Below are 12,500 nucleotides of genomic sequence, written 5' to 3'. Positions count from 1 at the left end.
AAATACAATACAAAACAATACAATACAATACAATCTATATCTTCTGCCTGTTTGTTACAGACCAGGACGTCAACTTCGACGCCATCCTGGGCGAGCTGTCGGAACTGGAGAGCCAGCTGACCAAGAGTAACACCACCACCACCCTCTCCCGCCCCCTCGCCCGGGGAGAGGAAGGAGGAGGGGGAGGGTACAGTGGTGGTGGTGGTGGAAAGATGGATGTAGGAGGAGGTGGAGGAGGAGGAGGAGGAGGTGGAGGAGGAGAGGGTACGGCGCCGGAGGACGTGGAGAGGGAGATGGGTCTGGTGGGGGTCGGGGGGTACAGCCACGGAGGGCACCTGCATGTGCCGGGTGAGTGTGTGTGTGTGTGTGTGTGTGTGTGTGTGTGTGTGTGTGTGTGTGGTGTGGTGTGGTGTGTGTGTGTGTGTGTGTGTGTGTGTGTTGTGGTGTGTATGTGTGTTGTGTGTTTAATGTGTGTGTTGTGTTGTGTGTGTGTGTGTGTGTGTGTGTGTGTGTGTGGTGTGGTGTGGTGTGTGTGTGTGTGTTGTGGTGTGGTGTGTGTGTGGTGTGGTGTGGTGTGGTCTGTGCGTGTGTGTGTGTGTGTGTGTTGTGATGTGGTGTGTGTGTGTGTGTGTTGTGGTGTGTGTGGTGTGTGTGTGTGTTGTGGTGTGGTGTGGTGTGTGTGTGTGTGTGTGTGTGTGTGTGTGTGTGTGTGGTGTGGTGTGGTGTGTGTGTGTGTGTGTGTGTGTGTGTGTGTGTGTGTGTGTGTTGTAGTGTGGTGTGTGTGCATGTCTGTGTGTTGTGGTGTGTGTGTGTGTTGTGGTGTGTGTGTGTGTGTGTGTGTGTGTGTGTGTGTGTGTGTGTGTGTGTGTGACTGATTGATTGAGTGAGAGGCTGATCGAGCTGACTGACTTACTGTTGGCTGATTGAGTGGTTGATCGAACTGACTGACTGACTGTTGGGTGATTGAGTGGTTGATCGAGCTGACTGACTGACTGTTGGGTGATTGAGTGGTTGATCGAACTGACTGACTTACTGTTGGGTGATTGAGTGGTTGATCGAACTGACTGACTGACTGTTGGGTGATGCGCTGTACTGGGGAGACGTGGGGGAGGTGGCCGTTGAGATTGGTTGAATCACGAAGGCAAGAATGATAGCGGTCTGCTTGTTGTATGCGGGGAGTTCGACTGATATCACATAATGTGAAAAGACGTTTAACTCACTCCATACGAACGGCAAAAGAGACGACGTTAACAGCGTTTCACCCCAATTATCACCATCAAAATATTACAAGCGGAAGGCTCTTATACTGAAGAGGTGAATGTTGACAAAGAATACCACATTTCTGACGACGGAAGCTAAAGGTTGGGTCATTGAGACACCCACTGGACATCCGAGGGGTGTGTGTAGAGGAGAAGAGAGGACTGGTCGTACTGAGTGAGTTAAGTGAAACTACTGTAACCAGGTGGTATTGAGTGGACTTTTCTTTCTTTCTTTCTTTTTTCTTTTTCCTTTATTTTCTGTATTCTCTTTCGCTCTGTCTTCTTTGCTGTTGTGATTTCTGTCAGGCTATCGTGCTTTCTTTCTGTCTTTCTTTCTTTATTTATATCTTTTGTGGTTGTTTTCTCTTCAGCGTACTTTCTTTTCGTTCTTGACTCGGGGTGGAAACGAAACAGGGGCTGTATGCACAAAGTATATGTGTAGATTTGATTCTTTGCGTTCCCTTTTTTTCTTTTCCTGTTTTTTAAGCAGATGTGGTGTTGTTGCGTATATGGATTAGTCCGCACGATTTAACGCCTCCTTGAAAATGTCCTCTGTTTGCTTGCTCGAGATTTTCGATTCAAAGTTTTGTTTTTCTGTGTTTCTTTTTGTCTTTCCTTTTCTTTCTCTCTTTGTTATGGCATGATATGTTATAGTCTATATAAGGTGGCGGGACAGTGAATTGGCAGTGATGGTAGATACAAACTTAGACAACTCATAATCCTGCAAGGAATCGTTGAGATTAACAGATACAGAGAAATCGATGCATTGCCTTATTTGACGACTTCGCAAAAAGCTTTCGAACTTACAAGCACTGATGGCTTCTGTAAGGTTCTGAAGAAGTCTGTCGCAATCCTGTCTCCGCCTTTCCTTTTGCTTTTCTTCAAACAGCCTCCAAGAAGACAAGAAGGGTATTATCGTTTTAGCCAGCAGGGGAATGAAACAGGGCAGTGTCATGACTCCAAAGTTGTTCTGAGTTTCCTCAACCGCAGTAAAACGAACACTTCGATCCATCACTGAAAGTGAATACATATATTAATATTCTCTCTAATCGGAATCTAGAATTGTTTCGCTTTTTTCCTGTTGGAATAAAGAAAAGGCCAAACGTGCACAATGTACGACCATGAGAGATATTGTAGATTTTGTGAATGCTATTACCGTGGAGCAACCCTAACAAAGGATGGAAGCAGCAAAGCAGAAATAAGAATTCGCATTGGCACAGCCACCGCAGCCATGACCAAACTGAACAGAGTGTGGAAAAGTAACATCCGATTCTTCACAAAATTCAAACTCTACAAAGCCCTGGTGGTCTCCATTGTACTGTATGGTTGCGAGGTATGGTAATTGACGGCCGAAACTGAAAGGAAGATCCAGGCCTTCGAGAACAAATGCATGATGAAACTCCTTCAAATTTCCTGGATCGAGCACAGGACCAATGAATACGCACGGAACAGAATTAAGAACCTTGCTGGACCTCAGGAACCTCTCCTTTCAACTGTGAAGAGACGCAAGCTGATATGGTTTGGGCACAACACTTGACACACCAGTCTGTCCAAAACAATCATGCAAGGCACCATCGAGGGCGGGAGAAGAAGAGGAAGACAGCGGAAGAACTGGCATGAGAACCTCAAACAATGGACCGGATTCCATACACGTGAGCTGCTGCCGGCGGCAGCTGACAGAGACAGATGGAGAAGGGAGGTTGCGTCTGCGGTCCTCAGGTTTCCTTCAACGATAATTTGTAGTTATGGGCCTGAGGTGAGGTGAGGTGAGGTGAGGTGAGGTATTACCGTGCACGTGCGAGTCATTATGATAGCTGAACCAGTTGTCCTGAGCCATCAGGCAGCTTGAAACAAATCAATCAGAGGAACTTAGATTCTCAATTGACAGTTCACCGAGTTTTGCATGTTTTTCTTTTATCACTTTCTACATCATCTAAACGTTTTAATAAACCTTTTCAAACTCTGTCAAGCCATTATAAACATAGCGACTTCACTTCCAGCTCTTGTCTTTCTGTGTTTATCAGTTATACAGTTCTTTTCAAAGTCTACTGAAAATGAGTAAATTGCATGGATCAGTAGACCACTTTGTTTTTTGACTCACTTGTGTAAACAAAGTGAGTCTATGTTTTAACCCGATGTTCGGTTTCTCTCTCTCTCTCTCTCTCTCTCTCTCTCTCTCTCTCTCTCTCTCTCTCTCTCTGTGTGTGTGTGTGTGTGTGTGTGTGTGTGTGTGTGTGTGTGTGTGTGTCCGTGGTAAACTTTAACATTGCCATTTTCTCTGCAGATACTTTGTCAGTTGACACCAAATTAGGCATAAAAATAGGAAAAATTCAGTTCTTTCCAGTCATCTTGTTTAAAACAATATTGCACCTCTGGGATGGGCACAAGAAATAAAAAAGAAGACAAATTATATACAAACTGCATTTACTGTTATATTTATATATTTTTTATTCTCTAAACTTGGCACTTTGATCTTATATTCTGACACAACAACAAGAGCAGTCATTATTATCATTTTTTGTACAAACAGGAACTTCTTTTGCTAAGCAAGGAAGTTATATTTATTTTGCAAACGTTTTGGCACATATAGTAAAAAAGGGAAATTAATGTGTAATTAATGCTAGGGGACTTAATTTGCTTTAAACTGATCTTTCTCATCTTAAACATTACATTTTGAAATTATACTCAATACATAAAAAGCTTGTGTGTTTTACTCTCAGTGTACAGGGCTTTCACTATGTTCATTCGCCCAAGTGGTCTTTTTCGGAAAATACTAAAATCAATACGACGAGTGGACTTTATAGATCTATTGGCTGAGCCCTGAAGGTCATGGGCAAAAATCATTTGCGTACACATATTTATACACATTCAAAGCACGTGCTCATATTCTTCGCGAACACGAACGACGCCATTTTTTTCAAGTTGTTGACCTGCCCGTTCAATCATATATATTCAATCGACAATATACGATAACATGTGATGGAAAGTTGGAGAAGGAGACCGTTGAATATTTATTCAGAGAAAGATTTGTGAACGCCTCATTACTTACTGGATTATGCCCCAAACTGCCATAAAAATATCCACAGAATCAGTCGGAATGCACAGTTAAAAATAATAAACCATGTGAGTTGATACCCTTGAATTGATCGGCAACGTAAAAATTTCCAGTCTTGACTTTTCCTCAAAATGAAGTCCTTTTCACTTCATAAGACGTTTAGAAGTACTTGTACTTGGCTCTACGTGTTACTAGTTTAACAAAATACTCAATTTTCATATCAACTTTAAAACTATAAAACTAGAATGAACATAAAAGAGAAATTGAATCGACTGTGTCAACCGGGTGTAACTAGCTGAATCTTGTACATCTATCTAGATCCAGAGAAAACGGCTAAATGTTGCAGTGTGATTGCGGCGATAGCCACGTCTCCTTTACCGCGGACATTAAAAGAATTTTTAATTGCCCTTAAAGATTTTTTGAATGCCCAAGATACACCAGAATAATATGATTTAAACAGCGTTCTCACCGCGAATACCGCAATCGATTTATCACCCTTTAAAAAAGCATGTTTAAATATTATATTTTTGAACGTCAGTTAAGGAGCCACGATAGTGTAATGAGTAAGACAGTTTCTTCTCACCCGAACACGCGGAGTTCGAATCTGCCGTTAGGACTTTTTTTTTCTTTTAACCCGAAGCTTTACAGAACACATTTTAACGATTAGATTTTCATTTTTTAAAGTGTATCACAAGTGAGTCTTGAAGGCCTTGCCTCTCTTGTAATAACATTGTATAGCGAGAGTATATGTTGGTTAATTACAACACAGTCTCGCATCATAAACGTGTGTATATATATGTTGGTAGAATAGGAGCGCAGGTGAAGGTAGAGGATATGTTCACGTCTCTGATTTCCGTTTTTATTCGGCGAATACTGTGAAATTGAATTATCCATTATTATATCTCTGTGATAATCCGTTGCCCCTCCTCCCTGTCTTTCTGTCTGTCTCTCTGTCTCTGTCTGTCTGTCTCTCTTTCTCCCTCTCTCTCGCTCTCCCTCCCTTCCTTCCCCTGTCTGTCTGTCTGTCTCTGTCTCTCTGTCTTTGTCTCTGTCTATCTATCCATCTGCCTGTCGTTCTCTCTCTCACCCCATTCCACACACCACACCACTCACGACCCCCCCCCCCCCCCCCCCCCCCCCCCCCCACACACACACTTCGGTTTGCGCCAACAAACTCCAACTTCCTGTTGGTGAAACTCTCCAAAGTTTCCAGCATGGGTCTACAATTAACGCCCCCCCCCCCCCCCATTCCACACGCACACGCATGCATACACAAACTTTCTCTTCAATCCCAAACTCTCTAAACCCTGAAGTTCCGCCCATCACGATTCTGGAATCCCTCGCTTAGCAAACTAGCTGCAAGAAGGTGGCTTCTCTCAATCACATTCAGGGGGAGTGAAGGGGGAGGGGGGAGGTTGGGGAGAAAACGCGAGGTAAATATGTGGGCGTTTTACAGGGCTGTGCACCAATGCCGGAGGTAAATGCCTACTTCACTGGAACCACTGAGCTCTGTAACTCGACTCAGTGGCTTAAACCTTCTGACTTGTATCCTTCGGCTCCGGTGTAGCAGCAGATTTGTTCCCCCTCTCGATTTTCCCCCGGCATTATTCTGGGGGAAATGTTGCCCCTTCCTCCTCGCCCTGCCCTTCAACCCTAGCATAATTCTTTTTTTTTTAGATTATATTTTTGCTAGATAATATTTTTGCTAGATACAGAAAAATGTCACAGAAATGAAATTGATGTAAATCATCATCAGAAAGCTCCGCAGTGGAATGAAATTTCAGGTCATCAGTTATGGAAACAGGTGAGGTGAAATCGAAGTAACGACTGGGATCAGACAGGGCTACGTTTGTCTCTTTCCTCTCCATTAGAGTCGCACTAACGGATCAAATATAAGTATCCAGTGCGACATGAAAATGTGAAAACTTAAGACTTCAGAGACGATCTGAAATTTTCAAATTGTCCGCATCATGTGCAAGAAAAGGGAGGGGGGTGGGGTGTATCGAAAGACACCGCACTGCGAACGAGACTTAGATCAGCCAAGAGAAAACAAATAAAACTTCCATGAATAAAAAAAAAAAAAAAAAAAAAAAAAAAGAAAAAAAAGATCAAAGACGAAGGATCACAGTGGCCACGCAGAAAGGCTGTTTGGGATGTGGGGGTGGTTGTTTATCTCAGGCGGTGTGATCAACAATGCTGGATGCATAGACGAAGACATTCAAGCGATCGTCTGAAAGACACAGAAAGCATCCATCATTCTCATGGTCTGCCTGGACGTAAGCTGGCACTTCACCAAATGTATAGAGTGTGTGACGGATGCAAGGATCAGGAACCATAAAGATAACCAGTCCTAGCATCAAAGAGAATGTCTGAGACCTTCTTCAAAAGATACCATATGCACACTCTGTATCTCAGTTGATTTGAGAGACTGACAAATGAAAATCTATGGAAGACATGGAATCAGATATGAAGGCAGATACTAATCAGGAGGGAGTGGATTCGACAGATTCTCAGAATTCAGACATTCGACGTCAAAGACAGATATTAGAGAAACCGACATTTTAATGCCAGGCATTAATATGGCAGCAGTTGTGCTGTGGCCGAAGCTTTCTTTTATAGAAAAATGAAGAGTGACATTGAACAAGCACAAGGGGAAAAAAGATTTAGAGTTGCATGCAGGTCGACGGGTATACGATGCAGCAAAACAACCGATTCCTTGGCTCTGAAGTTCTGTACTACCATGCCAAAGACAAGTAAGGACGTTCTGTTGAGATCCGAAGGCACAGTGTGTTAGAGGGGGTGGGTGGATGGGGAGAGAAGAAGAAAGAGGGGCCGGTCGGGAGTTGTGATGGAGGGATGGGAGGCAAAGAAGGTACTGTGCTACATATAGAATAGGGAGGCAAAGAAGGCATTGTACTACATTTAGAATAGGGAGGCAAAGAAGGCACTGTGCTACATATAGAATAGGGAGGCAAAGAAGGCATTGTGCTACACACAGAATAGGGAGGCAAAGAAGGCACTGTGCTACACACAGAATAGGGAGGCAAAGAAGGCATTGTGCTACACAGAGAATAGGGAGGCAAAGAAGGCACTGTGCTACACAGAGAATAGGGAGGCAAAGAAGGCACTGTGCTACACACAGAATAGGGAGGCAAAGAAGGCACTGTGCTACACACAGAATAGGGAGGCAAAGAAGGCACTGTGCTACACAGAGAATGGGGAGGCAAAGAAGGCACTGTGCTACATTGAGAATAGGGAGGCAAAGAAGGCACTGTGCTACACACAGAATAGGGAGACAAAGAAGGCATTGTGCTACACAGTAAATAGGGAGGCAAAGAAGGCACTGTGCTACACAGAGAATAGGGAGACAAAGAAGGCATTGTGCTACACAGAGAATAGGGAGACAAAGAAGGCATTGTGCTACACAGTAAATAGGGAGGCAAAGAAGGCACTGTGCTACACAGAGAATAGGGGTGCAAAGAAGGCACTGTGCTACATAGAGAATAGGGAGGCAAAGAAGGCACTGTGCTACACAGAGAATAGGGAGGCAAAGAAGGCATTGTGCTACACAGAGAATAGGGGTGCAAAGAAGGCACTGTGCTACATAGAGAATAGGGAGGCAAAGAAGGCATTGTGCTACATAGAGAATAGGGAGGCAAAGAAGGCATTGTGCTACATAGAGAATAGGGTGCAAAGAAGGCACTGTGCTACATAGATAGAATAGGGAGGCAAAGAAGGCACTGTGCTACATAGAGAATAGGGAGGCAAAGAAGGCACTGTGCTACCACAGAGAATAGGGAGGCAAAGAAGGCACTGTGCTACACAGAGAATAGAGGCAAAGAAGGCACTGGCTACCAGAGAATAGGGAGCAAAGAAGGCACTGTTACACAGGAATGGGAGACAAAGTAAGGCATTGTGCACACAGTAATTGGGAGCATAGCACCTTTAATCGGACTAGGGTCAATATAAGTATCCAGTGCGACATGAAAATATGAAAACTAAGAAGACTTCAGAACGATCGGAAATTCAAATTTCCGCAGTCATGTGAGAAAGAGGGGTGGGTTGGTAACGAAAGACACCGCACTGCGAACGAGACTTAGATCAGCCAAGAGAAAACAAATAAAACTTCCATGAATAAAAATAAATAAATAAATAAAAAAATGAAAGAAAAAAAAAGAAAAAAAAATGATCAAAGACGAAGGATCACAGTGGCCACGCAGAAAGGCTGTTTGGGATGTGGGGGTGGTTGTTTATCACAGGCGGTGTGATCAACAATGCTGGATGCATAGACGAAGACATTCAAGCGATCGTCTGAAAGACACAGAAAGCATCCATCATTCTCATGGTCTGCCTGGACGTAAGCTGGCACTTCACCAATGTATAGAGTGTGTGACGGATGCACGGATCAGGAACCATAAAGATAACCAGTCCTAGCATCAAAGAGAATGTCTGAGACCTTCTTCAAAAGATACCATATGCACACTCTGTATCTCAGTTGATTTGAGAGACTGACAAATGAAAATCTATGGAAGACATGGAATCAGATATGAAGGCAGATACTAATCAGGAGGGAGTGGATTGACAGATTATCAGAATTCTAAACAGTGGGACGTCAAAGACAGATGTTATAGAAAGGACAAATTAATGCACAGGCTTAATATGGCAGCATTTGTTGTGTGGCCGAAGTCATTTTGTAGAAAAATGAAGAGTGCATTGACATAGCACAAGGGGGCAAAAACATGAATTAGAGTTGCAATGCAGGTCACGGTACATGCAGCAAAATCAACGATTCCTGTTTGGGTTTGTACTACATGCCAAAGACAATGAAGGAAAGCGTTCTGTTGAGATCCGAAGGTACTGTGCTATTAGATGGGGGGCAGGGATGGGCAGACAAGAGAAAGAGGGGCCGGTGGAGTTGTAATGGGGGATGGGAGGCAAAGAAGGTACTGTGCTAATATAGAATAGGGAGGCAAAGAAGGCATGTGCTACTACATTAGAATAGGGAGGCAAAGAAGGCACTGTGCTACATTGAGAATAGGGAGGCAAAGAAGGCACTGTGCTACACAGAGAATAGGGAGGCAAAGAAGGCATTGTGCTACACAGAGAATAGGGAGGCAAAGAAGGCATTGTGCTACATAGAGAATAGGGAGGCAAAGAAGGCACTGTGCTACACACAGAATAGGGAGGCAAAGAAGGCATTGTGCTACATAGAGAATAGGGAGGCAAAGAAGGCATTGTGCTACACAGAGAATAGGGAGGCAAAGAAGGCACTGTGCTACACAGAGAATAGGGAGGCTAAGAAGGCATTGTGCTACACAGAGAATAGGGAGGCAAAGAAGGCATTGTGCTACACACAGAATAGGGAGGCAAAGAAGGCATTGTGCTACATAGAGAATAGGGAGGCAAAGAAGGCATTGTGCTACACACAGAATAGGGAGGCAAAGAAGGCACTGTGCCACACACAGAATGGGGAGGCAAAGAAGGCACTGTGCTACACACAGAATAGGGAGGCAAAGAAGGCATTGTGCTACACAGAGAATAGGGAGGCAAAGAAGGCATTGTGCTATACACAGAATAGGGAGACAAAAAAGGCATTGTGCTGTACAGAGAATAAACAAACACCACAAAGAAGAATAAGAAGAAAGAACAAGGTGTATTTTGGCACATCAAAGAAAGCTCCCTCTCGAACGACGTATATACCAGAGGCGTCTCGCCGGGTAATGGTGCGATTGCTATTGTTTATCTCAAGCGTCGCTATGTTTGTGCCCCCGGTGGATTATTTTGAGAATGTCCAAAATAATTCCAAAGGATCAGTTTGGCATCAGGTTGGTTTTTTGGGTTTTTTTTAATCCATATCCAACAGAATTACCCCTCCTCCATGCCCTCATTTCTGTTCACTGTGTTATGTACACTCTCCAGAGGAGAGGTAATTCTGTTCACTGTGTTTGTGACATAGTGATTGTCTGGTAGGTCGCTTTGCGTTTCGTAGCGCTACATATCATTACTCGTGAAGCTCTGCATGACATGATATCACACCATATCACACCATATCATATCATATCCTACATTATGTTATGGCATGGTGTGGTATACTATGTTATATTACATCATATTATATTGTATACACAAATACGCATGGAGCTGAAAAGGACAGCGATTTAGAGTTCGTCTTCTCCTCCTCCTCCTCCTTCTTCTTCTTCTGTTCTTCTCTCTTGAAGAGGAGAGGAGCTTCAAAACATCAGAGATACAATTCTGTTTATTTTACGGTCAGGAAGGAACAGACAGAGAGGGAGAGACGAGGGAGAACTGAGGGGAGGGAGAGTTAAGAGACGGACGAGGCACAAAGAGTCTGATGTCAAAGAAGAAGAGGCTCTGTGTGTCTGCGGCAGGCTGTTGTTTCCAGCAGCAGCACTTTAAATACAGACAAGGCGGTCAGGGCAGGAAGGAGATGGCCATCCTCCGATAACAGCCAGCTTCTGATGGCCAGGACGTACGTGGATACCACGGTGACGTAGAGAAGGGATGATTGAGTAGGGGTGGTGAGCGGGGAGGCATGGCAGGGTTTTTTGTTGTTGGTTTTTTTTCACAACAGATTTCTCTGTGTGAAATTCGGGCTGAGAGCGCGTCACTACACTACAGCGCCACCCATTTTTTGTATTTTTTCCTGCATGCAGTTTGATTGGTTTTTCCTATCGAAGTGGATTTTTCTACAGAATTTTGCCAGGAGCAACCCTTTTGTTGCCGTGAGTTCTTTTATGTGCGCTAAGTGCATGCTGCACACGGGACCTCGGTTTATCGTCTCATCCGAATGACTAGCGTCCAGACCACCACTCAAGGTCTAGTGGAGGGGGAGAAAATATCGGCGGCTGAGCCGTGATTCGAACCAGCGCGCTCAGATTCTCTCGCTTCCTAGGCGAACGCGTTACCTCTAGGAAATCGTGATTTTGTGACTTGTATTAAAACCTCCTCCTCCTCTTACCCATGTCCAGTCCGCCTTAGAGCTCTAAGTGTTGGCCATGAAGAAAAGAACCTCTTTATCCGTGTCTTGTCTCTTTTTGTATCATCTTTTTTGTTGTTGTTGTCTCTTTGACTGAATGTATGTTTTCGTATGAACTTCCGCCTGTTTCTTTTTCTCTTTCTTTCCGCTGTCTCATTTGTCTACTTGTCTGTCTCTAAACTCACTCGGTGTGTGTGTGTGTGTGTGTGTGTGTGTGTGTGTGTGTGTGTGTGTGTGTGTGTGTGTGTGTGTGTGTTTCTGTCTCCCTATCTGTTTGTCTGTCTTCTATGATTGACCAATGAAGTAGTGTAACTCAAAGATATATAATTTTAAGCTTTGTTTTTGACTTTATTTTTCACCGAAACGTATTATATATGCTGTTGTGACCATCAGTTAAACCATTCAAAATCCACATCTCCCTCCTCCTGTCTCTCTCTCCCTCTCCCAATCTATCTATATAGCTTTCAGTCTATCAGTCTTTTTGGCTGTCTATCCCTCTGTCTCCTATCTATCTATCTAACTGTTTAAATGGGAGGTGAGAAGGGCTGGGTGTTCACATCTACCGATCAGTATCAGTTTCTTCAAGAGGGTGGGAGTTAAGGGAGTGGGGGGCGCGTGCAGGGACAGAGATAAGATAAGATAAGATAAGATAACTTTATTATCTCCAACTGGAGAAATTTGGTCAGGTGCATTATCACAACATAGACAAGTAAACAACATGGGGACCATAACTGTAAAAGCCAACAACAGCCCCAACAAATATTACGAAGATACAAATGTAAAAAATATCACATACATCGTTTCATACATACATCCACTCACTGCAGGTAAATAACTAGTATTCTTAATGTAAAAACAGAAAGAATTAAGAAACATTATTTGAATATAATTATAAACATAGCCTACTATACTGCACATTGATTATAATAGACAGATAAGATAAGAATAAAGATGAATTGCGGAAAACCACAACCAGATAATCAGCACACACCCGCACCCCCCCCCCCCCCCCCCCCCCCCCCCCGCCCCACAGACGCGGATAACTTGATTAAACAAGAGTAATAAACATATGTTCTCAAATAAAAGCATTTCACATATTCGCTCTTAAAAACATTGCAATCAATTATTACATCGTAATTATTAAACAGAAATATATGGTGGTGGTGGTGGTGGTGTGGTCACCGGGAAC

At 43.6% G+C, this 12,500-nt stretch overlaps 1 protein-coding gene across 2 annotated transcripts in view; it reads left to right on the top strand.

Moving 5' to 3' along the window:
* The window catches only part of LOC143293422 (uncharacterized), a 418,870-nt gene that overhangs the window by 342,096 nt on the left and 64,274 nt on the right, over positions 1–12,500 (top strand). For both annotated transcript variants that reach the window (XM_076604270.1, XM_076604269.1), the window contains exon 4: positions 61–348. In XM_076604270.1, the coding sequence (XP_076460385.1) occupies positions 61–348 (288 nt within the window). The remainder of the gene's footprint in view (positions 1–60; positions 349–12,500) is intronic.

Source organism: Babylonia areolata, chromosome 19 (assembly GCF_041734735.1).
Source record: "Babylonia areolata isolate BAREFJ2019XMU chromosome 19, ASM4173473v1, whole genome shotgun sequence".
Classification (NCBI taxonomy): domain Eukaryota; kingdom Metazoa; phylum Mollusca; class Gastropoda; order Neogastropoda; family Buccinidae; genus Babylonia; species Babylonia areolata.
The sequence above is the reverse complement of the archived record's forward strand: the minus strand, read 5'-3'. Positions and strand labels throughout refer to the sequence as shown.